At 39.0% G+C, this 26,724-nt stretch overlaps 1 protein-coding gene across 1 annotated transcript in view; it reads left to right on the top strand.

Annotated features, from left to right (window-relative positions):
- UTRN (utrophin) overlaps positions 1–26,083 on the top strand; it is a 303,290-nt gene extending 277,207 nt beyond the window's left edge. Inside the window, exons 66-74 of the mRNA XM_088537058.1 lie at positions 277–315; positions 572–637; positions 3,116–3,181; positions 11,270–11,428; positions 11,790–12,033; positions 18,165–18,273; positions 19,681–19,767; positions 23,961–23,983; positions 25,601–26,083. Coding sequence (XP_088393184.1) covers positions 277–315; positions 572–637; positions 3,116–3,181; positions 11,270–11,428; positions 11,790–12,033; positions 18,165–18,273; positions 19,681–19,767; positions 23,961–23,983; positions 25,601–25,609 — 802 coding nt within the window. The 3' untranslated portion in view covers positions 25,610–26,083. The remainder of the gene's footprint in view (positions 1–276; positions 316–571; positions 638–3,115; positions 3,182–11,269; positions 11,429–11,789; positions 12,034–18,164; positions 18,274–19,680; positions 19,768–23,960; positions 23,984–25,600) is intronic.
- The last annotated feature ends 641 nt before the right edge of the window (positions 26,084–26,724 follow it).

Raw genomic sequence — 26,724 nt, 5'->3', positions numbered from 1 at the left:
TTGAGTAGAATTTAAGCAATCTCATCATGATTTAAAAATCAGAGTTCAATCAATAACACTTCCTGCTACTTTTAACAATTTGATTTTTATTTAACAAACTAAGGCACATAAGTCAGTCTTTGTAGGCTGTAGTATCTGTTGCTGTCTCTTTCTATGTCAGTTGCTAGTATAAATGATGCGAGTGGGATGCTGCTTAAAATAATGTGTGTGTTTTTCTCATCTTTCTCTTAAATGGCACTAAAGAATTTTTCTTTCTTTTTTTATTCTTCTTTGCAGTCCCATCACTCTCATCAGTATGTGGCCAGAGCAATATGAGTGAGTATGCAAAACTTCTCTGTCTGAAAAGCTCAGAATGCTAGTTGTTTTCTTTAAGCTGAGGAGCTTCTAATCTGACATGTATAAGTTATAGGCTATGGTGTACCAAAAAGCCCAAAGGAACCACCCCTTTCAACAGTATTGTGAATTTAATTTGTTAATTTGGCAGCAGTGTAACTTATGTTTTAAATAACCTTGATATTTTTGGATTGCTTAGACACTATTAATTTTTGTTTTGTTGTTCTGTTTTAACTAGTCCTTCCCAGTCTCCACAGCTTTTTCATGATGACACACACACCAGGATAGAGCAGTATGCTACAAGGTAAGAAATGCACAAACTGCTTCTTATGCTATACCACATGTTGTGATAGATTCCTGCTGATTTTTAATATACTCCACTGGCTGGGCATTATTTATTAAAAAATATATATCTTTATACTCAGAAGCAAGTCAACTGTTTGTAAATCAGCTTCTTCTGAATACAGCATATTAAACTTTTAAATAGATGCATTAAATCTGTCATCTGTCCTACAGAATAGGAACTGTTGCAGAAATACTGTATGTTATTTCTAAACAGTACCATTTTCCTTTGGCTTTCTTGTTTTTAACCTTCGGAAATGCACACAACTTGCTGGATATATAACTTTTCCCAGTAGGATTTTAGATCCAGGTTTTCATTTTATTTTCTAAAACGGTTATCCACTGTCGCTGACTTTTAGCAGAGGATATAACAACTACAAATGTTCTGCCTTTCATGGGGTCACTGCAAACCTTCCTTTTAGCATAAAATGCCTGTAGTGCTAAGACTATCTCAATGCCTCCGTTTTTTATGGAACTCTTTCTGTCCTCTCAAAACCTAGTGAGGGTTAGCAGTAACTAAAGCTGCCTCTTAAGAATAAGTAGCTACTTTATGAATAACTACTTTTAACTGGGAAACTGGTTCTTATTACCATGGGAACTGGCCTGTTTTTGCTTTGGATGAGTTTGCAGTTGTAAATAATCTCTGCAAGTTGTGTTTATTAATGCTAACTGTTTGCTACTGCATTCTTGGGCACCATAAAGCAAATTCTCAAATCATTTGTTAGATACCCAGTTTACCCAACACATACCAGTTGCAGCAAGGAGAAAAAGAGCATAAACTAATGCCAAAGGGCTGCCTATTGTCATTGCCGACTTCCTTGTTTTGTTCCACAATTATTTATTCCACAATTATTTAATTCTTTTTAGTAATTTGTTGAAGGCAAGCTTGTACTGTTTGTCAGTTGTTTGGAACATGCCATTCATAAAAATCTGATGTCACTAGTATAATTTTTGAATATAAAATTTAGGCCATGTTGTAATCAATTACCACCTGGACTATAAATTAGGCAAAAGCAAGGAATTCGGACTTCACTAGAAAGCTGTCTGATCTTTTTTGTCCTCCCCTTCCCCATCTTTCTTTTTCTGAGCCTGTGATACTCCCATGCCACGGTTTACTGTGTCAAGGTAAAGTTCAAGCTCTGGACTCTCTTAGGGGTTAACAAGAGCTCCTGGTGAAATACTTGCTTTCCTCTTCACCTTCAGCTCTTACCAATTCTGCTCACAGTCAGGCTTGCTGAAGGTGGGCCATGCATTGCTCACACAGGTTTCTTTCAGAATACAAATCCAAATCTGTAGCTGTATGTAGAAGTTGGTTAGGAAGCCAGAAACATCCACTTAAAAATACTGATTACTGTATAAGCAAGCTATCTAAAATTAGTCAAAATCTTTTTCTTATCCCCTCTGGTAATACAGCTTAGGTCATGCAGTATCTATCATCCTACTTTTTTATTGTGTGCTTTCTGTTTGGATCTAGTTGGATTTGCTATGCCAAGTGAATCTTCAACATGTGCTGGACCTTGAAAAGATACTGCTGGTAACAGAGCACATATTTGAGAGATGGAGTATATATTACTCGCTCACTAAGAGATTTGGGGCAAATTCCCCAAATTTCTGTGCATCAGCACGGAGCAGTGCAGCCAGTGGCCATGGTGGCACGAGGAGGACAGTGGCATCCTGTGTTGAACCTCTTGTCCTCCTTCACGTTGGAGGAGCACTGACAAATGTACCCATGGGAAAGCCTGCTCTGTGAAAAAAGAATACACCAGAGCGTTACCGTTATGTGGGGACTTGCCCACTGCTTACAAAATAGGTTTGCAAGTGTCTTTAATAATGTTTAGTGCACTTGCACAAATACATGTGAAATTAAGATACCTTATTAGTAAGGTAACAAATAAAGGAAATGCATGATCTCTATTCAGACTAGTTTAATACTTGGATGGCATTGAGTGTTCCTAGATTTAACTTCAGGGAATTACTATAATCATACTGTTTTAGGGTGATTTTCCAGGACATGTCTGTCCACAGTGTGATGTTATTTGCCAAGCATAATTTTAGATGTTGCATGCGCTATATTTAAAAAGTATTTATCCTCTTTTGTTAGTCCAACTTTATAAAATTCAAAGAAGAAAGCCATCTGTGAAAACATCTCTTTAACTAATTTTGCCATGAGAGTTGTGGTGGTGCTAATGATAATTATACTAGATATAGAAAATATATTTGTTCCCTGCTGCTTGGCAAGTAGAATTAGTTAATCACAGCACAACTTTTTCATAAAGCCCCTCTGTATTGTAAGTTCTTGTTGCAAGTCTAGGAGTTTATTTCTAGCCTGATTAGGCAACATGGCTATATCTGAGTGATTTCTAAGAAGCACTAATCTTCACAGAGATGTATTTAAATTGTGCAGTGCAGTTTCTGAGTCATGTCTTTCCCTGTCTTTCAGACTGGCCCAGATGGAAAGGACCAATGGCTCCTTCCTCACAGACAGCAGCTCCACCACGGGAAGTGTGTAAGTACCTCATTAAGTTTGCAAGGAAAGATGGATATACTTGGATACAGCTGCATGACACCGTCTTTATGAACTGTAACACAAATTACAGTCCCAGTGAAAGCAGCTACTAAGTATGGCAGCAAGAATGTCTACATAAATTTCATTCTTACAAACATTAATTGAATATATTAGTGATGTTTATTTGTTGAATAAGTTACTTAGCGACATAAGGAAACTTTTGTTTTGTTTGTCAGAAATGAGAACATTTCATGCGACTGGAAAAAAGGCCACAGCTTTATAGGCTCTAATTTATATTGCTGTTCTGCGCTTACCATGCTATAAAATGTAGAAGTGGGCAATGGAGTGTGCCTGTAGCTTGTTTTAACCTCCAGGAATATTTTCTCATGAAAAACAACAAAAAGTATTCCATATTAGAGATGTTATGCAGATCCAGAACTATGTTATTGCTTTTTCTTGCTTAGATTTCAATGTATTGGCTGTTGATGCATCTTTTATACTTGGGGACATAAATGTAGCCTTTTATTAATTTTATCAAGACTACTTTGTGTTTTGGAATTATACGACAGTTTTATTGTAAAAGACTTTAAAAAAATGTATAGCCGAACCTGGTAAAACGTAAAAACCCTGTGAAATACTAATAAATTTAATGTGTTTTTTTATGTTAAGATACATTAATGTTTCCACCTCATTGTATTATCAGTTCAGTTAATTAAAGCAGTGTAGTAGGACAGTGCCTCTTTTAGGTTATTGAAGAATGCCATCCTATTACGAAGGGAACAGAATTTGTTGTTGTTCAGTTCTGGTTAGTTAGAATAGGCTGCTCTTCTTAGTAATGCCTTCGTTTACTGTTTTAAAACCTAATTGCGAAATCATTTTTCCAAAGAATTTTTTCTAGCAGTTTGAGATATAAATACTATATTTCCAAGTAGTAGGCAAGTGCAAAAAGAGTCGTGTACACTTAGTTTTTATTGACAATTCATCTGAGGGTTTTAATGCCATTTTTATTCTCCTCCATTAAAATAACCTCTCCTTTAGGAAAAGGAACAAACTTGGTGGATTTGCGTACAGTTATAATGGAGAGACACTGGGTCTCAGCCCTTTTGCCAAATGGAGACTGTTGCATAAACAAAACATGCAGAGCTTCAGAGGTCAAGGAAGGCAAGGAAGCTTTGTGGGTTTTTTGTTTTGTTTTGACCATGCGGCACCTTCTTATTTGCGGATAATACTAAACTTTCATCAGGTGCATGCTAAAGTACCCACAAAATTCTCAAGAACTGTAATATAAAAGTTTGGACTTGAACTACTGCAGGAAGTGATCTGTGAAATCTCAATCCCAGGCAGGGTCATAAATTTCTTATAGCTGAAAGACTGGGTATCTAGAATTAAAGTTCACCAGCATTTTTAATGGTTAAATACAGTTTGACATAAAAATGTATATTGCAATTATTCTATGTAGACTGAATCAGAAGGGGCAATTTGAAAGTTGAATCCATTTTTTTTCAGCTCAAGTATATATGCTATAAACATACCTGAGCAAAATCTCATTTTCTTGTGTCCTTCTTTTGAACCTTCAGGGTATGATTACTGTTTTGGAAATCAAATTCTCTGCTTCTCATAATCAGAATTTTATTCTGAGATCTTATTTTTATCAGTCCACAAGAGTTCTTCAGTTTACTGCAAGCTGTAATAGAGGCAAAATTGCACTTGATATTGCCTTGTCAGCTTAACCTTGTTATTAATTAATTGTTAATATACTTCATGCTCTAAAGGGCTTGCATAAGAAGCCTTCTACATTTGAATGTCACAAAAACTTCTGCCTTCAGTTAAACATCACAAGTTATTTCACAAATGTTTTAGAATATGTAATTTGAATAGGAAAACATTCTTCAAAGAAATCTCTCCTTTTTTTTTTTACTTAGCCTGTTTTCTTGAACTTCATTATCACTTCCTCTAATTTAATTCTTCTAAACTCCCCAAAAGTTTGTGTATGCCATTAAACTATGTTTTTCCCCAATTGAAAAAATATTTGTGCGTAACAAAAAATCAGTGTGCTACAGTGTGTCCAGATTTCCAAGTAAATATCGAAATGCTTCCATGAATGTGTTTTCTAATATAAAGGCGTTGAAGGAAATTGTATTTCCTTCATCTCATCTTTGCTGTACATTACCGAGTCCCAAATGCTTAGGCTAGACTGCCGTGGTGAATTTTCTTTGGCTTTGTTTCATGCAAAAATGCATCAAGGTCCTAAAAGCAGACTTTTCACAAGTGAAAGTGAACATAAGGGAAAACAGAAGAGTTAGCAACAGAGAATGATAAGTAGCAATTCTAACAGAAAGCCTGGCGTCACCATTTGACAAATCATGATACAGCAGCATGAGAAGCAAAAAGCAGTGTTGAGGAAATTGGACAAGAACCTAGCTCTGTTATTCCTGCAATATACAAACTATCCTGTGCATACTAAAGTTAGGGGCCTTGTGCATAGTATATGTGATTTCTGTGTGCATGTGGATGTTAAATAGCATTTTCTGATTAAGCCCCCTTATTCCTGGTGCTCTTCCTGTCTGCGCGTGTGGCGCCGCTTGGCGCTCTGCTGAGGGGAGAAGTCCTGTCGTGAGGGAGGCCACGTGCGGGGGACAGAGGGGCGGCACGGGGCAGCAGGACGTGCGGCCGGCACCGCCACGCAGCGTCGCAAGGGGAGTCCCAGGGCCGCACGCGGGGGACGAAGGGACAGCAGGACGCGCGGCCGGCACCGCCACGCAGCGTCGCGAGGGGAGTCCCAGGGCCGCACGCGGGGGACGAAGGGACAGCAGGACGCACGGCCGGCACCGCCACGCAGGGTCGCAAGGGGAGTCCCAGGGCCGCACGCGGGGGACGAAGGGGCAGCACGGGGCAGCAGGACGTGCGGCCAGCACCGCCACGCAGTGTCGCGAGGGGAGTCCCAGGGCCATGCGCGGGGGACGGAGGGACAGCAGGACGCGCGGCCGGCACCGCCACGCAGTGTCACAAGGGGAGTCCCAGGACCGCACGCGGGGGACGGAGGGGCAGCACGGGGCAGCAGGACGCACGGCCGGCACCGCCACGCAGGGTCGCAAGGGGAGTCCCAGGGCCCCACGCGGGGGACGGAGGGACAGCAGGACGCGCGGCCGGCACCGCCACGCAGCGTCGCGAGGGGACTCCCAGGGCTGCGTGCTGGGGACGAAGGGGCAGCAGGACGCGCGGCCGGCACCGCCACGCACAGCGTCGCGGGGGGAGTCCCAGGGCATAGCAGCTGAGTGTATGGGCATGCCTTGTGGTGAACCTTCTTGTCACAGTGAGAAGGTAACTGCAGATGAAAGTAAGATCTGGGTCAGAATGGGTAAGTTAAAGAGGATGGGAGAAGTTTGGATACTTTTAAATGAACACTTTTTTGAGACCTTATTCTAGTATTTCTCACAGCATCGTCAGGTCAAGATATAATTTCTTTGGGCTAGAACACATGGTGCTTGGCATTAGAGCTATAAGGAAAAAGTGCAAATGATGGAGAAAATGTAGTTACCACAAACTCATTTATCTTATTGTGCAAAATCTAGTGATCTGTTTTCTTAATCCTATCAAATGATACACTAGAATGAAGAGTGACTGGGAAGAAATATGAATTTGTCTTCTTTCAATTCAGGCTTGATGCTAGGAAAGCTGTGTGTAAATTCCTTCTGGCTCTTGCTCCCTCTCCCCCAGTGCTTAATGCATGTTTTTGAATAGGCCTCTTGAAAATATATATCCACAAAGAGAATAGGATATTTCAAATGCCATTTGCCATTGGTTGGTTTGTTTTCCTTTGAGGTATCCTTCTTTCAAGTCTGACCTTCTATGAATGTCATTTTTACAGCTTTCTAGCATGATGATAGGGCAAATGCTAAAAAGTAACTGCCGTGCCAGCCTGTGAAGGCTTCATCTGTGTAGTTCTAGGTTATTCTTAAAGCACAGGATGTTCAAGCGAATAACAAACGAGAAAGAACAAGGAATTGATTTTGGTCTTCTGCCTTTATTTTGTTTGCTGACTGTCATCTGCCACTAGTTCTGGAGAGGGGAAAATTCCGGATTCCTAAAATGAAAATATTTGCATGTCAAGGAGTGTGTGTCATGTCCTTGTGCCGCAGTCATCATGAAGGTCTCTGCTGGGACTGCGGTGCTACTATTAGATCCATCTTAATTACAGTCGTGAGCTCTGTTAGTGCAGGTTCAAGGTTCTGGTCTTGAACGGATCATCTGGCAGGACAGACAAGTGGTGGTACACATGCTACAAAAAAATGACTTTATCAGGTTTCTCACTTTATCAGATGTTTCCTCTCTCATGTGTCAGAATGCTGTGAATTACAGGATGCGATGCCTAAAAAATGACCAGTCACTATTTGTTGTGTCTCCTCTGCAGATTCTGAGACACTGTATCAGTAAAAGAGGAAGGGAATTAAATTTCTCAGGGTTGAATAACTGGGAGGAATTTGAAATACAAAATATTGAAAATCCTTTTTGAGCAATTTGTATTCATCTATTTGGGTGCTACCAACTGACCACAGAACAGTGAAAAGTATGTAAGGAGTTTTCATATAAATGTTTTCTTCAAGAGCTATGTAAGCTTCATGAGTAAAAGAGGTTGCAACTGATGTAAAATTTTGACAGAATTTCATCTTTAAAAATGTCAAATAAATATAATAAATCCAGTTTTACAGAGCTATATTAAAAATGCATTTCAGGTGACCTACGTAGATGTTTATAAACTAATTCATCATCCTAATATACAGCGAGCAGCTTTTTGGTGCTTAATTAAAATAACCAGTCAAAACTACTTGAGCTTGTGAACCTTTCCCAACAGCATAACAGCCTTTGCACAAATGAAGCTGTGTATATAGTTGCAGTGTGTCATGTAAGTTAATATTTAAACAGTGTTTTGAAAGGTACCTGATAAAACTGCATTCTCTCTCGGTAGTTTCTGTATTCACTGTAACGTGACATTAACCTGCAGCACTTCACTGCAGAGAAGACTCTCTCACTGAGACAATTCCATAAGAAACTTTAGAGGCCCAACTATATACCATGAATCCCTAATATTTGTTTACAGAGCTTCAGCCAAACCTTAATCATAAGTGGTGCTTGGTTTCATTAAGATGCCGAAAGGATAGAGAAGTACCTAGTTTTCATTTTTATGTCAGGACCAGATCCAAACTCCATTGACTGTGCTAGTCTGTGTTTCAGTTTTAACTAGACTAGGAAGATAACAAAGCAAGTGGTGATGATAATTTGGGATAATTTGGGAGGCAAGCAGTAGAAGCAAGCAGTAGAAAAGGGAAAGCCCACATAAGAGCTTCGGATAGACAGTGAATTGTTATCTTCAGGTAGAAGTCAGTGTTATTCTAACATAGAGATTAGTTTCATTAAGAAGGTAAGGTAAAATCTGTATCTTATAAGTTGGTGGATATATTGGCTTGGTCTGGAATAGTGGTAGTGACTTCAAATGGGTGTTGATGTCGTGAGGTACCAAGAAATCTTAGTTCAACAGCATGGGATAGGGTATTATACACACACAAACAGTATGTTTGCACAGCTCCTTTGTGTCTGTCATGTGCATTTACTGAGATTTAACATTACTACTATGCGCTTTGAGAAGAGAAGACTCCCTTTATCTTAAGAGATATTGCTTCTGGGAAAAACAACTCCAAGCCATGTGCTCAGCCTGTAATACATCATCAGAGCTGTTTTACTTACCTGTAATACACCTGAGCTGTTTTACTTTTAGATGCATTTATTTATACATTGCCATATCACTCCAAGGATCATTTTTGTGTTTTCCAGGGTATACATTTCTAAGTAACTGTTTTTACAAATTGTTCAAATGGGACTGTATATGTAGATATTTTATAATGTAAGATTTTTAACAAATAGAAAGAAAATAGGAAAGCCCCCTTGTAAAGCTCTAACACATTTCTATTTGAAAAATAAATATTTAATCTGCTGTCAGCTACTTATTTTTACTATGCCCTTTCAAAAGCACTCCTTAAGGATACTTTTCGTTATGTCAAAGCAGAGTCAGTTGAACAGTAGAATGAGTAATCATTTCACTGGCATAGCAGGAAAAAGATTGGTGTAAGTAAGTCAGATATTTTTAATGCAGAATAGTCTGTTTCATGATTATTACTGTCTTTCTAGGTTTAAACTCCAAAAAGATGTATGTATGTTTTTCTAAGAAAAAAAGTCATTCTAAGCTTCCTAAGTGAGAAATTTCATATTTATGGAGTTCATCTTAACTCTATTGCAAGAGAGATATTTTCAATAAGTTATTTTAAAAGCCTCAGAAAGTCTCTCTCCTTTGAGAAAGCAGAGAATAGTCCTGTCAGCACCTTGCAAAAGTTTTAGCGTGATTTTGCAGGACAGATGTTAGCATTAAAATTTTTTGTGAGATTACCATTCCAAGCAGTGATGTGAAAGTCGTTACTTCTTTTAAGCATCTAAACATTCAACTACATTCTAAGGATAATTGGCATTGGCTGATGTAAACAGATGAGTGTACCTTCAATAACAAATATGTTCTCTTTGTCCTCTATGATGACCTAGTCATCTAAAAAGTAGCCCAGCTGCATCACACTCACATAAGAAAACCTTTGAAACTTCCAGTTCTCTTCTTGTCATAAAGCCCTGTGAGCAGGAAAGACCTTTTGCTGTTATTTATCATGGATGCTCTCCTCCGAGATTAAATGAGGCACTTCCTTATCTCTTGTCCTACCTAATGGTTCCACTCCAGTTGAAACCTATCTGACAGTCTTTCCATGCCAGCTCTCCTCCCTTCTTCAATTGCTTTACTGCTCCTTCAGTATCCTATATGATATGTTCATTTATGTCTTGCTAATGAAGACACAAGAAGCATCTCCAGTCTCCTACCTCTGGATGCTTGCCCTCTCTCTTGCCCAAGTGAATCTGAATACATGTGGGTATTCAGTTAATATGTTTTTCTTTTTGCTATTAATCATATTTTAACTGTAGAAGATTTTGGGATAAAGTTTCTGTGTGAAATGTCTCACTGTGTAGTAAAGCACATGACCTCTGTCTTGCAGTCAAGCGAACACAGGCATTTGGTGAAGAGTGTGTTCTACTTATTGCTAGGATTCAGCAATTTCTCTTTTAAAAGTGGTGTATAGTCTTTTCGTGTCTCATTTATCCTTTTCTGAGTAAGCAAGCAACTATTCTTAGGGCATGGTATCTTTTCCTATTCCTCTGACACTGCTGTAGAAAAAAAAGGCAGTAAGTGGGAAAGAAAGGCAGGTGTGAAAAAGTAAAATCATTTGGATGTTATAGCATAATTAAAAGTTTTAGGTCTTCTCTCTCCTAACCAGAATGGAATTTCTGTGCTAGTCAAAAGAAGGTCAATCCTAGGCTTTTTGTACCTGAGTGTGTGAAGAGGAAGATAACAGCTACCCTTGAAGAGTTTCAGGGTGTCACGTGAATCACCCAATTGTGGAAATACAAAACTAATTCAGAATCCATGTCGTGATCTTTGCAGCACCTTTGTGCAGCCCGTACTGATTTATCTAGATAATTGATGGTTCTTTACTACATCACGTTTTTGAGAGTTCTGTGAATAGATTGATCGCACCAAGATTGTCTCCTAAAGAATACTATAAGTTTAGGGGTATTTATAGTCAAAAAAGATGCAGCTACTTTATCAAGTAGTTCATTTGGTTTTATTTATTTTTAATTCTCTTGAAGGTAATTATTTTTGGTTTAGATTGCTTGTTTTCACTCTTTCTTTTCTTGCCATCAGCCCTCTTTGATCTTTATGCATACATTAAAATAAACCATTCTTTTATACTGATACTTTTTTTTACAGAAGTATGTTGAATGTTTTGTTTTTTGCAGTATATTTTTTAGAAATAAGTCAGAAAAGTTTTAATACAGTTTGCTGAGCCACAAGCATCTGACAGCTATACCTTTGATTCTTGCAGCCTTATTTTGTGCTGTAACCAAACAAAAAGCTCAGAGAATTCCCCTCAGCTGGGCAAGGGTGTTAGCTCACGTAATAATTGCATTACTGTCTTTTATGTTGTTTGCTGGCTCTAGAGAAGATGAACATGCCCTTATCCAGCAGTATTGCCAGACCCTGGGAGGGGAGTCGCCCGTGAGCCAGCCGCAGAGTCCTGCACAGATCCTCAAGTCGGTGGAGAAGGAGGAACGCGGAGAGCTGGAGCGCATCATCGCTGACCTGGAGGAAGAGCAAAGGTCTTGTCATCAGCTGCCTCCTGTCTGAATTGCCACCTTGCTGCCACTGTTTGTCGCTTGCATGTGTTGCACACAGTTCTTGTTGGAGAGGATGAGAAGACAGGCACTCAGGAGTCACAGTATCAGCTAAGAATCAATGAAATCAGAGTTCGTAGTCTGCATCCTTGTTAGATGAAAGAGTGTGGGGCTGTGACAAAATATTTGAGTTTCACCTCTACTTTATTGTGTATGCTTTGTATTGTGGAGCTTTGTATCAGATGTGTGTGTCCTGTAGTTGGAGGTGAGAGCATTGTTTGAACTACGGAAGATTTTTATTTTAATTTGCTTGATTGTCATCACTCTTCTTCTCCTAATATACCAGGAGTCTGCAGATAGAATATGAGCAACTTAAGGAGCAACATCTTCGGAGAGGAATCAATCCTCTTGCATCACCCCCAGACTCTGTTGTGTCCCCTCAGCATGCTGCTGAGGATGCCGAGCTCATTGCTGAAGCTAAACTCCTAAGGCAACACAAAGGACGCCTGGAAGCAAGGATGCAAATATTGGAAGATCACAATAAACAACTGGAGTCCCAGCTTCACCGGCTACGGCAGCTGCTTGAGCAGGTAAATGGATCGTGGTGTCTTTCTCCAACATTGTTTTAGGTGATGGTGAATCAGAGGCATTGGGATTTTATTGCAGATGTTTTTTTTCCCCAAATTATGCTGATCTACTGTACTCAGTCAGGATAAAGAGACTTTTTTTTTCTTGCAATCTATTATATATGTGCTTCTAAAGGTCAAAATGAAAGCAAAATAATTACAAGTGGTGGAGTAATCATGGTAATTTCTGAAGTGAATAACACAAAACAAGCAAGTGCAACAATCCTTTTACCTAAATTAAAGAGGAGGAGAAAGAGAATATATGCCTTTTCTTAAATAGTGCTGCAAGTCACACCCAGTATTTTACTTAAGCTCTCCAACCTTTCCTTAGAATGTCCTAGGTATTGCCAGGATTCCTAGACAGCAGGACCTTTCTGGGCATGCCAAAGATGGGGAGGCTTCTCTTGAGTAAGACAGCAAAATGGTCTACAAATAGTTCTACAAATAATCAAGTGCTGTGGACAGGAGACTCTTAGCAATATTCAGTAGCTAGAGATCCCTGGGTTTCTTTGTTGGAGAAGAAAGTGCTGAATGCAGAATATGCATATCTAGATTACAAAAGTGCCAGCAGCATCTTATACAAGGTATTGTCAGAGATGTTTATGCTGTATCTTCTGTGGAAGCTTGAATTATGAAGAACCTGTGAATGTTTTCTCCTAAATAATTGGCAGAGCTTGATCAGAGTCCAGTGAGGCGAACCATCCCTGGCCTCCGTGTGCCAGGTGAATGGCCATGTTTCTTAGGGAATTTAACTAAGCTCAGAACAAGACCTCACAATACAGATGTTGCAATGGCATAAATTCCTGCTGGCAATGAAGATTTTTTTTCTGTGGCCGGCTTTCTCATTTTTCTACATAGTCTTGACAGCACAGCATTAAAATGCCTCTCTTCCAGTGGCTTCCCTACCCCTCTAGCAGATTTTTTTTGATATTACTGTCATTATAGCATCTTTCATCAGTATTTGAGTAGCTTAAATATTTAAAAGAGAAGATAAGGACTGGTTCTAACTGCTAATCTCAATCGTTCATGAAGTGAATATCTCCATGACTGTGGCCACAACAAGGTATTTCAGAGAAAGGCTTGAAGTTTGCTGAAACAGTTGGGTACAGAAATGCAGAAGTTCTGCCAAACGCACGGTCTTTTTCAGAGTAATTCTTAAAGCATGGAAATTGTTCACCCTCTAAAACTTTGTTTTATTCTAGTGTAACTGTGAATAATCTTATTAATCATATAATTGTGACACCCTTTTAGAATCCTCATAATGTGCTTAGTGATGCCTTTAGGGTATCATGTGTATATTGTGCTAAAAAAAAAAAAAAAAAAAACTCCTTCTTAGCAGTTTTGCCTTTTGATTTTTATGGGCATTCTGGAGTTCTTGGTTTCTGTTAGAGTAAGGTAGAACAGAGTCAACCTTTTTTAGTACTTCTGACTTAAATCTGACTTGCTCTACTGTTGCTCTCCAAAATCCTCCTGCTCTGTGGGAGTCACGCTGTGTTTCTGATGGTTCTGAATGCCTGAGCCAAAGCCTTTCTGATTTCCCTGCTCCTGCTTCCAAGGAGGGACTGGAATTAAGTCCAGTATTGTAGAGGGTCTGCATTGTTGTTTTCATAGTATTTCTGGGATTTTCAGTATGCTTTTCTAAATGCATCTTTATTTTATTTGGGACTGGGGGCACGGTTTGTTTGCTTTTTACTGTGGCTAGGCAGATGTTTTGCAAGCTCTCTACCATGATGTCTAAGTTATTATTCTGGAGGATTCGCAGGAGGATTCAGAAATTGTGAATAATTCAGTTTTTCTGCATGCATTTTTCGGAGCTTCCTTCAGCTGACACTCTTATGAAACAGCACTGAATCCCATTACTACCCCATTAACATTCGCCCATCGGGAAAAATGACCAATTTTTACGAATTTTCATTTCGTATCATCTAGGCCATTTATAATCTGTGAAGGTTTTTTCTTTTTTCACTGCCTTAATTATAGGACTTTATCTAAAGCCAACTGGGGATCTAAGCTTATTTGTTTACATTCTTTACCTTTATTGATTGCCCCAGTTATCCTTTCAGTGGATATAAGGAGTTCCTTTTCTCATGAAAGGAATTGGATGATTTGCATGGAAGATTCTTTTGAATCCCAATGTCAAAACATTTAACAACTGCGAAACTCCTCTATCAATAATTGCTGGTATTAAAGGATACAACTGCTCATAGCAATTTCTCTGCCATGACTGGCATCTCATGTCATCTCTTCGTATTGACGCTTCTGTCAAGACCAAGTTTCTTCTTTTGCTTTTCCGTTCAGCCTCCTTGGTTGTTGCTTAGGTTAATAACTTGTCACTGAATCGGAAAGTACCAGCCTTCCTTTGTCCCTAAGAGATGTGGGATGAATCTGTCTACCCACTAACATTTAGGCAGAAGCTAAATGAAATTTAGAAGTTTCTCTGTCGTAACTGTTTGATCCGTATGAGCAAGACGTTCTCTAGGGAACGCAGTTATCAGAGATACTTGTGCATCCGCACGTGCACATTTGCCTACTTCAGGTCATGATTCTGAGGTGACCATACTATTTTTAGTTTAGCAAGCCCAAAGGAATGGTAGCTGTCACACCAGTGTCTTTTTTGTCCTCCTGATTGATTGTAGTGCCAAAGAGGAAGGTGAAACAGAACGGACAGGCTTTGATACCAATATGTTAATCGTACAGAAAAAAAAAAAAATCTATTTTCAATTTTCTTCCTAGAGCCCTGTTAAATATTACACATGCAAAATAAGAGTTATTGTGAAGGGCGTTTTAAGTATGTCTGGATTTTTTTCTGCTTGCTTGAGCTAGTGAATAGTGGTGTCATATTGAATTTAAGATTGAAGTAAATCGAAGCTAATATCATATATCAATGGATATATCACACTGTAGGACAAGAGTAAATAGGGACTGCAGCTCCCTCTCCTGAAAGCAGAGGAGCTTTACCAAAAGAGTAGAACTCTGTTTGTCCTGTGCCTGGGAGAATAAGCTTGAAACAAGCAGAACCATCTGTAGTTGGCATGGAAAGGGAATTAGCTTTTGTTTTGGTTTGGTTTTTGAGATTCTCTGTGATTCAGAGATGTTTTCTCCTCTCAGAAGCAGAAGCGAATCGAGTGAATCACAGGTATGGTTTATGGTTATGAGGCCCACAAAACCATTCAAACTCTTCCTCAGGAAAGACACCAGCAAGAGGAGAACTCTGGTGCTAAAATACATTTTTAAGTAACTACTTGAAAATGCTTTAAAAATTGCTGTAGTACAGAAAAATGTTTCAAAGGTCACTGGGGAAGAACATCCCTGTCACTTCCTATCTTTATTTTTTCTTCAAAAGAGATAGGCCACTTTCCAGAAAGTGGCTTTGGAGAGTTCCCCTTTATCCTGCTAGAGGCATGATCTATCCCTCTGCTTATTCTGTTTATTTGGGGACAAATAACGTAAGTACCATTTAGGGCAGTTTTCCTATGGTTTCTGCCTGAACACTGTTTGTTGGGTTGTTTTGAATAAGAATGCCTGAACTTCATAGTGCCTGAAGGGCTTTGGTGGGAATGATTAGACATTGCAGGTGATTAGGTTTTGCAGGTGCAGGTGTTATCCAGCAAGAGTTTAGCAAAAGAGACTTTTAGTGAGTCTGCAAGTTCTTGGTGCTCATTTTGTGGCGTTGCACAGCAACCTATTCCTTCTCTGTGCCTCACATTCTCTCCCAGAAAAAAAAAGTTAAATGATGTAACTATATGTAATTTTATCCTTATTCATTTTTTATTTAACAGTAGTCAGTACTTTTATTATGAAAGTATTTCCACTATTGGAGCCCTTCTCTTAATGCTCAAAGACCCACAGTTCATCCTCCTAGCTGTGTCCTGTGTTTGGAACAAGAGGATTTTGATTTCATTTTGTTTTTCTTAGTAGATATTGAAACTGTGTAGGGTAACATTGTGAGTATGCTTAAGTAAAGCATGAATTCATCAGATACAGTCCTCTGATCATAAGGGATGTGTCCTTACTTTAAAAATCCAGGAGCACTCTTTTGTTCTGATTATTTTAGCAATATGTGCTATACTACTGCAGAGTGCTCTACTATGTTCTATTTGTTCTTAACTGCTGAGTCCTCACGCTCCATGTTGGCTTTTTTTTCCCCTGTCATTTTCAATCGCATTGCTAAGCAGCCCTAAATATACATTGCTGCTAACTCTTCATTTGAGTTCATAGGCATCTCCTAATTAATCTTGACTTTGCATTGCCTCACCATCCTTGACTTAGCCTCCATGTTGCTGTACTGCAGTTTTGTGTCAAGTCCAGCCCTGCTCCTCCTCCCTTAGTCATCTCTGCACTATTTGTCCACAGTTCCCCTTTGAAGAGGGACAAAGACCCAGTCCAGGTTGGCATTTGGGATGATTCATATTCTGCCAGTCTATTTGTGAGGTGGGCAAGCAGCCACCCTGCTGCTGAAAGTGGCTTCGGGTTTGTATTGAAGTAACTCTTACCCTTGCTGCGGTGGCTTAATCTCTGCACCATTACAACTTTAAACCCTTCTTGAGCAGAGGTTGCTTGTATGCAAGATTGCCTGGCTTGTTAAAGGAGGTTTGGCCTGTCTGAGAGCAGCAAACTCCTTTCATCTAGACTCTGTAGCTCAGCTGAAGCCTGATTATTGAATAGCAAGTGACGAGAGTTATTCACTGTTCACAGGAGTGTCAGGCAGTGAAATCTTTGGCTGGCTTGAAAGCACTTCCATTTTTTTGCTGTCTTTTGAATGCAGAGCAATATTTCTTGAGTTATTTTTCTTAGGCAAAGCTGGAGGTTAATATTATCATATTGAAAGAGAGATGAGATTTGGAGGAGAAAAAAGATTCGCTGAGTGCTCAAGGGAGCATTTCCTCTCCAGTGCATATGAAAGAAAATATTTTTCCCTTTGTTCAACAACTTTCAGTTTTGTTTTGTTGAAGGGTGTTTTTTTTCATCTGTAAGTTTAAATTGAATGTTGCGCTTAGGGCGATGAGCTGCAAAAGAGCAAAGATTGTGCATAAGTTAACTCTATTTTGTATTTTTCCTCTTTTCACTAAGTCTCATTCATAGCTGTTCTCGATACTTTTTCAGTCCATTACTTTCCAAAAAAGCTTAAAAGTAATGTTATTTTTGCATTTGTTCTGTGTCTGCTTTTATCAGATTTTAGTTAAATATTCCAGGCTTTAGACTTAGAAAGTAATTTTGTGATTTGCATTCAAAATTTAGATCTTGGGGCAACCACTTCAGCTAAGATTACACAAGCACCTCAGATGTTAAGTGCTCTTTCACATACTTCTAGTTTTCCAGAGTAGTCAGTTTTGGAGCTTAAATCCTGTATAACTACTCTCTTCCTCAAAGAATTTCTTAAAGAGGAGAAAATGCCTGACTGAAATCCCTTCTTATACTTGGAGTTAAAGTGGAGAAGCCTTATGATTTTTTCTTATTTGTGCATCAATGTGTGTGTGCGTATGTACAGATTTGTGTGTGTGTATATATTCTCAAACACATACATGTTTACAGCTCATATAATACAAGGTTCTCTGATGGATTCAGTAGTGAATTTAGGTATAAGGACTCCTGCTGATAGTTTTCTATAAATTACATAACTGCGTAGTTTTTCTTCAAGGCCTACGTGCTCTCAGGAAGTGGTTCCCACGTGAGCAATGGATGGCCCCCACCGCTTCCATTTGCCAGAGTCCCCCTGGAGTCTAGTGCCTTGATTGTGAAGGAATTTTGCAAAACTCCTCAAGATGGAAAAGCTGCTCCAGGACAGGTTGCCTTGGCTAGTCTTCATAGGGCAGCGTAGTTGAATGCCCCAACTCGATCACAGTATCATGGCGTAGTCCATGTGTGTAGCTTGACTGAGGGTCCACAGCAGAAAGGAGGAAGCTACTTGGAGTCTGGGTTTTCTTCCTAGTACTTGTATTGGCCTAATCCAATGTTCAGTAGTTCAGAGAGAAAGCAAGACACAGTAAAGAAAAGGAAGGGAGGAGGATGACCACATACAAGCCCACACTTCAGTTCTGTACACCTAATGCATCTAAACTTGCACGCTCTCCTAACAGCCCTTGTCTTTGCCGTAGCCCGAGCCAGACTCCAGGGTTAACGGCGCCTCTCCGTGTGCTTCGCCCCAGCATTCCGCGCTCGGCTACCCGCTGGATCAAGAGACCAGCTCACAGTTTCATCAGACAGGTGAGTGCTTTACTAAGCGGTTTCATTTGTGTCTTTTTAAGGGATTGATGCATAAATAAAATAGAACCGATCTTTCAAGTGCTAATGGGAATAAGCCTTAGTGCAGCTAGAGCTGTTAGTTACCCACTGTTGCAAGCAACCTCTTTATCAGAAAAATCCACGCAACTCTGAATTACGGATTTGTATCTAGAGAGTTCTGCATCCCATCCTTTTTTAATGAACAAATTTACTTCAGTTAATATATCGTTATGAAAGAGAGTCTCACATTTCATTAGGATGAAACAGCCAACAGCTGTCCTACATTGCGTGTATGCCACTAAGCATTCTATCACACAGAAGAAAAAACATCTGGAAACATGTAAGAGAAGATTTCTGATGGCTTCCTAAAGCACTGCTGTGTATGCTGGTATTTTACCCCTTGAAGACTTCACATCTTTAGGAATTATTTAGGAACTTGTATACAGCCTCTGCACATAAAGGGTTTTCTCTCTTGAAAGATATTTTAAATTTTCATTAGCCAAACTCATTAGTTCCATTGAGAATTAGCAGAAATAATGAACAGAAATTAGGGGATATTTACAAATTATATAATTGCCCATTCCTCCCTGTCTTTGCTTCCAGGCTTTTGTGTTATAGGTAAAAATGATCTTTTTTTCTGTGAGAAACAGGAACAAATGTTCTCTTTTACACTGAAAAGTTTTAATTCTGCATTGGCATGTGGTTGGCATCTAGAAAAAAACCCACAGAACTACTTGACTCTATTTTGATGCAGTGGCTAATAACACCATCAGGAAAGGATTTAGATATATTCCCTAACCATTCCATTGGCTAATTTCAAGTATTGCTTAAAAAAAGAAAGAAGGTGGCAAGGAGAATTTTAACACTATTGAAATAATTGCTATTGCATATGGAATAAAGACTGTCTAAATTTGGTAGGGTTCTTTTCCCCCTGCCCCAAAAAATGAATAATGTATTCACTTTGGAAGCTATGTGACAAATTATTTGAAAATAGAACAGAATATTAATTTAGCAGCTATTAAATGTAATTCCCTCATCTTGCTAAGCATGTATTTTAACTGTAAATTCATATATACTTGTGGGCAATTCCCTTTGGTTAAATCTTGGATGCGGTGGTTAAGCTTTAATAATGGAGAAATGACTTCAGCTGCAAATCAATAATTTAACTTCTACCTTCTCTCCCAGGGCTGACAATTACCAATGATAGTTGCTGCACATTAAGTTGCAGAGGCTTCAGGTAGTGCTTTCGCTTGAAATTTAAAGGAGCATTTAGCTCCTTTGGGTGAGAGCTAAGGTTGGATGAGAATGCCTTTCAGGATGCCAGTGTCCTTTTTAGCTTTTCTCTTCTTGTTTTTAAATTCATTGCTCTTTTTGTTGTCATTCCTGCAGATGACTTGCTAGCCCCTCCTCATGATACCAGTACAGATCTAACAGATGTTATGGAGCAAATCAACAGCACATTTCCAGCTTGCTGCTGTAAGTGTAACAAGAGCTGTCTGTGAGATTGTTATTGAATGTGAGGCTGACCTGTGAAGAAAATAAGTCATTCATAATATATTGACTAGTCAATTATGGGGATTTTTTGGCAGAGAGGTGAAGTAGAGACTTTGTTACTTGATTTGTATTATAAAAATGTATAGATACATATATATTTCAGCCTCAGCTCTTTTGCGTTAGCAAAACAATATTGAAACTTTATAGAAAATCTATTAAACTTCTTAAACAGTTCTTTACAATGAAATGAGTAACAATGGCCATTTTAAAAAAGTGAAAGTGAGATGGAGATGTTTATGCCTGTTCCTTTAAGAAACATTTGGATAATACTGTGCTAAATTCTTTTTCCCAAATTCTTTGAAGCCTATTAAAATACTTTTCTTATCTTTTGCTCATCCATTGCTTGGCTGGCTGTGAAGGGTTGCATTAGAGACGATGCACTTTTCACCTTTTGGGAAAACAAATTAGTATCCAGCACAAGAAGTTGTGTTTCAGCTGCTCCTTGAGGCTTTGAGCAAGTTCAGTTGTTCAGAGCCCTTTGCTTTACAAATTAAGGATTTGGGTCATCTCTCCTTCAAGTCAGTAGCTAGAGGAGCTACTCAGCACAAATCAAGATTTAGGTTGTTGGTGTATATATGTGCGTGTGTGTGTGTATACATTTTTATAATATATATTCTTTTAATCAGTAGAAAATGCAAACAAAGTGTCACTTTTGCTTTTGTTCCTGTATTGCATATGTAAGCAATATAACAGCTATTGGATATTTGGCCCACATGAATCTGACGAAAATGGGATAATCTTTTAACTCCTTTGATTCCTGTGTAAGGACCAACTTGATGATGCCTGCTCTCCCCAGGCTGCAAACATGGAGAGTGGAATATCCATGGCACGATAGCTCAAATGAGGCAGGAAGGACTGAAACTGAAAACCATGGCCCCATAGCAAGCACATCTGAGCGTGTAAAAGGAGTCCTGCACTAAATAAAAGATGTCACAGTTCCAAATTTCATGGGACTTTACCTTTGTCACTCATATACCCTGCTGCAGGGTTCAAACCAGTGTGCACCACTCGTAGGTGTTAGTTACATCTGCCCTTGTTTGGCCCTGTGACAGTATCTCTCACTTGAGAGATTCCTTAGCACCATTTTTTTAAACCCACATCAGATTCACACGCTCACTATTTCCAAAGGCTGGAATGGGAACTATCAATCTGGCCTTCTCAACAGGAGGATGTTAAACCCCACTTTGAGTTTTGCTTGAGAAGGCCCTGACAGATCATCTAATCCATCATCTTGTCCTGTGGCCATGACACATCTGTCATTCCTGATGGGACAATTGCCTAACCTGTTCTGTAAGACTTCCAGTAATGCAGACCCCAGAGACTGACTAGGCAATATGCATTAAGTGCATCACCATATTCCTAGCCTTAAAGAATGATATCCTCCTTAAACATAAAGTAAGTAGTATTAGAACAGCTTCCTTGTTTTACATATTATGTCCATTATAAAAAAAAAAAAAAAAAAGGAAAGAAAGAAAAGGTATTGTTTTACATCCTCATTACTGTTCTTTCCTACCTTGGCTACAGCTTTTAACTACAGCTTTTATTAAAGAAAGTTATTAGGGTCAGAACATTAGATTATTTCTGCCCCATGCTGACTTTTAACAATGCCACTCTTCTTTTATATGCTGTTTGTTTTAATAGCCTTTCAAGATATAATTCATCTTGAAATCAATATTTCTACTTATTCCAAATGTTCCTTATGAAGCAATTTTTCATAGTTAGGCCAGCACTGCTCTTAATCCCTTTTTTTTTGTCCTATGATTCTTTGGATATAATACTTCTTTCTCTCACTGCTCATGAGGTTGCTCCTGAGGACTAGGCAGGTGTACAACAACGTGCAGAATTCTTGCCTTTGTGACCAAGTGAGTTCCAGAACAGAGCACACATCTTGGAGCTTTCTGAGATTTAGACAGATAGAAAATTTCAGTATTAATATAACTCTCTGTCTGTCTTACTCCCCTTGCTCTGCTTGGGGACAGTTACAGTCTCTGTGACATGTAAGATGAAACATCGTTAGAGGGTGAGCTAATGCCTGTCATTTCCAGAGGAGTTCCAATTCAAGAGTGCAGTTAGTGTTTAATATGTAATTCCCATTCCTTCAATTAATGACATAAGGAGCCTTGCAGCAAAAACAAGGGTAGCTGCAGCTTCCAAAAAATAAAACCTGGTGGAAGCAGAGTCCCCCAGGGAAGGCCGTCTGTAGTGCAGTATTGCAGCCCAAAATTAATCTGTTGGGAAAGCTTTGTGTCTTTTAATGATATTAATGTGTCCTTGGGACCATGATAAAGGTCCACTGTCCTCTGCAGACAAGATGCTTTTGACCTTTTTCAATACTAATGAATACTTTTCCTGCTTAGCTGTAAGGGGGAAAAGTTAACAACTCTGGAGAAGAAGAAAAAAAAAAAAAAAAGCAAGAGTTCTTTCTGCTACTAAAGAAACCTTTCAAAAGCAGATTAAAAATATCCAGTTGATTGAACGGAGGAGAAATGCTTCCTTGTGTGCTGCCAGAATTTTCATTGCTTTTGTCTCCTGCACTAAAGGGAGTCCAGTGCAGTGGAAGATTTGGCTAGTCAGGACTATTGGCAGTGGTCTTTTTGCAGGGGAGTTGTTGGACTAGATGACCTGCAAGGGCCAACATTTCTGTGCTCTGTGAATCAACTTCCCTCACACAAATTGAGACTCACAATAGAAGACTTCTTGTGACTGGTGTAATTCCACGCCAATCTTCCTAACATGGTGATAGATATTAGAAATACTGCCTGCCAGTTACCATGTATGCTCCCGTGTACATGCTGTTCAGCACTGTCTGGTCCCTTTGACTTCACAGAAATTTCAGGATTCATGAGCTGCTCTGGGTATCTTGACAGCTTTGGTTCTAATAATAATATTACAATCTCTTAACTTACAGTGTCTAAGTAGCTGTTGCTATAACATCCAAGATCTCACTGGCTATCAGTATTCAACACTTCTGAAAGAGAGGGGGATGAGAGCATTTTCACCTGGATCTCTGGTTATCTAGTGTAGGAAAAAAAACAACAAGGACTAGGAGATTTTCACTGCCAAGAAGAATAGGGAGGAACGGAGAAGACCCTCATTACGGTATCTCTAACTCAGGCCGTGGGCATGTCTGATTGATACCATGAATTCTGAATTTCTTTGAAGAGTGACATCTTTAAGAAAGTTTACAGCCTAATGGTTAAGAGCCTATCCCAAGAGTTTAGAAATGTAGTTTTGAATTCTCCTAGGCAAAAGAATCCAGCTCTACTAGGCCTGAGTACATTCAGCGTTGGCTGTGGTCTGAAAAGTCAATGGGCTAGTTGTAAAAGATGCTCAAAGTAACATAGAAAATTTGCTGTGCATATTCTGTGCTGATATTCCCTGTGCTCTGACTTCTGTCTTCTGAAGAGAATGTCAGGAGGAGAGAGTTGCTGCAGGCTTCCCTGGACATTTCTGTGAAGTGCATTAAAAGAAATTAGAATGGAAAAGTGACATGAAACTATGCAATTTCCCCTGTCTTAACTGATGAATCATGCTTAAATAAATAAGGAAGCAATTTGCAAACCTGATGCAATGGAAGAAATGGGGGAGAGAGTAACTAGTTCATGTTAAATTTTAAGTTAACTTTTTGATTGCCTCATGTTCTTTCTCTTTTTATGCTGCAGTCCTGTACTCCTCCATGCATTTCTTATCTTAAATTGTGAACTAAATTAATTAGGCAGGCCTACTTCCTTTGTGAATGTAAAGAGTCTAAATGCTGTGGATAGTATTGCTCAATAATATAATATTATTTAATAACATACCAAGCTAAAATATGATTCATATTTTTGAATAGAATGTATTATAGTGTAGTCCTGATAGCTCTTCAAGTGATGAAAAATGAACGATGCATTAATTCTATATTCGTAATGCTATATTTTTGTTGTAAAAAATAAATTCATGAAGGAAGTTATGTACAGACCATTACAATACTCTTCTAGTTAAATGTTTCTTTTTTCAGATTCAATGTCTTCTTATTCTTCTGCAGCACTGGTTGTTTTGACACTTTGTTCTTAAGCTAACAGGATACAGAATTGTGCAAATTTTAAAACTTTCCTTTTTTTTTTTTCTATTTGCAGCAAGTTTCCCTGGCAGATCACAGGTATGAGACGTGTTTACATCTTTGTATAGTCTTTAAAGGCAAAGTAAAGCAAGTGGAAATGTTCCGTTAGAGCAGAGTGACCAGTTTTTGTCTGTGTTGTTTTTCCCTTGCCAACTATTTAGAAGCTGGATCAATATTACAGTTTCTAGATTATCCCAGCTAATAGGAAACTCCTGCTACTGTAATTGAAGGTAGTGTGGTGTGCAGTTCTGGGATGCTGACCATAAGGAATCAGCTCAAAGTCATCCAATTAGTTGAAATCCAGCATCATTTCTGCAAGATCTAAGCTGGTTTTTACAAATACATCTGTATGTTCCTGTGGCCAGACCCACAGCTCAGATTCCAGGAGGATCTATGGCTGAAGAGCAGCACAGTACCCCAAGGCATTAGATTAAGCTGCTACCAATAAGCAACCACTAGGTACAGACCTAAAGGATAAATCTGCCTAGTCCTAGAGTGTGCAAAAACATGGCAATCAGTAGGGTATTTAGATACTGTTGAATTACCGAAAACCTACTTGCTATGAATGGTCTGATAAATTTCTGTTATAAGTAAGTAGCAGAAATAGGAGAAATGCAGGCTGCCAGCTTTGTGCTCATGTTAGAATAAATGTGTTTGCATTATGAGAAATAAGGAATAACAGTCTCGTGTCCCTGCATAGCTCTGTCAAAGTTTTGTTGTTAAAATAGTCTTAGCAGCAAGCACAAGTTGCTGTCCAAGGCTTCAGAAGAAGGCAGTAGTAGAGTCCATTTATTTAATCCCCCCAGTTGCTTCACCATGTCAATTAAGCCACAGTTTGCAAGGTTAGGCTTCTCTGAAATGAGTGTCTGAAAACAGAGAATTGTTACTTTATACTTTTACTTGGATTGTATTATCTGGGATTGTAGGATTGCCCTCCTAGACAGGAGTTTCTAAAGGGTACGAGATGCCCTTTATTCCCTGCACTCAGATTTGTTTTTTAGTCCCTTGAGAAGTTGAATCAGAAGGATTTTTTTTTCCTCAAAACTCCTTTCTCTAAGCAGGCACAGAGATAGCTTTAAGGGCGATCTGTAAATAAAACTCATCCTCATGAAAAAGCATGATTGCTTGGGTATAGGATGATTCACAGATGACCTCATACCCCAAAACTACCATTCCAGAACTATTACAGAAGGGATATTTGTCTTTTTGCAGAGAACAGAATCCTGAAACAGGAGTCTGGAAATAAGCATGGCATTTTAAGGACCTGCATCTGAATTCAGGCTACGTACACTCGGCATTTTTATCACTTAGGCTAAATATGTTCCTATCTGACTTCCGAGCCTTAGTTTTTATGGGTGTAGAAATCCTACAAGTTGCAAGTATAATTCTGCAGCCATCACATCCTTGGGTCTCCATAAAGAAGAATTTTAAATGCTACAGTACAGTAGATTCAGGGTTCTGCAAAATTACATTTCTCGGTGATTTGCTAAATTTTGCACCAAATTTTTGGACCAAGTCTTTTAAAATAGGCTGTTTGGAAACTTATGTCAGAGTCCTTAAATGACCCAGTGAGTTCTGAGCACGTAGCTCTGTGGAGAGGACTGTGGATGTTCCTGTTGTGCTGACGTGGTTATGTCGTCTCCTCATTAATCCCAGGCAATGTGAAGTGTTCCTTTGGACAGCACCCCGTGCTTCCTAACGTGCAGCACAGCCCTTTTCTACAACGCACCCATCGCAAGTTCCACTTCATCAGAGGCTGCATGGGACCTTGGAACATGCTGCTCAGCTTTGACTGCGTGTTCTACTTGAAACAGTAAAACACTGAACACCCAAAGATGAGGATGTTGTTTTTATAGCATTGTTTTCTTCTTTCTTCTTCTTCTTCCCTTTCTATGCAACTGTAAATTAATGAGCAGTGGAGTATTTGTCACTGATTTGTATAAATATACAGCCGCGGGAAAAGGGGCGAGGGCTTTATATACGTTCTTTTGATAATCGTAGAGAGATCTGCATAAGGAGTTTGGAGCAAAATGTTACATATAAACATTCCTTTCAGCTCTTTGCTTTTACGTTGTAAAATACCCTCAGTTACCTTCTGGCACATTTAATATTCTATACTGATTATTTATATGTTAAACATCTAACTACACAGATTTCTGAAGGCTCTTGAATTGTTTTCAGGATTGGCAAATGAAGTTCCCGTAACTTGCAGTATTCTTGCTGTTCAACAAAAGTTGCCATTGGGTGAAAGCTACAGTATTTTAACTAACTCAATTAAAAAAAAAAAAAAAAAAAAGTAACCCTGCATTTCAGGTCATAATAATCATCATGCACCAAAATGGTATTTTTAGATTCTTTTAGTTGTTTCCACCCAACACACTCCATTTGGAGGATTATTTTTTAAGCCTTACTTTACTTTGAATCTGAAGATAGCTAAAATGAGGACTTACATGGTAGCTTAAGTTGTTTTTAGTGAGGTCTAAGTTAGTGTAATATCTTCCCTAACTCTACTGAGCAACAAAGTTTTGCTGTTCTCTGCTGTGCCAACCTTGTTTCAAGTTTTGGAGTTAACAGTCTGAAGTTAAGCTCATTTCCATAAGCTCCCCTGCTGATGATCCCAACACACTCTGTTCTCGTCTGCTTCTTGGAAATGGAGAGAGAGACGATTAGGAAGCCCTTTCCAATACTATTAGTGATGGAATATTTTCTTCAAAACACTGCAGTGCACTTAGATACCATCATCTGGCCTTGTAATCTCACAGCTCATCTTTGTCTTTGAT

The sequence above is a fragment of the Tinamus guttatus genome, unplaced genomic scaffold (genome assembly GCF_059628265.1).
Source record: "Tinamus guttatus ecotype Peru unplaced genomic scaffold, ASM5962826v1 Tinamus_guttatus_pri_ptg000716l, whole genome shotgun sequence".
Taxonomy (NCBI): Eukaryota; Metazoa; Chordata; class Aves; order Tinamiformes; family Tinamidae; genus Tinamus; species Tinamus guttatus.
This window is presented reverse-complemented; position numbering and strand designations above follow the sequence as displayed.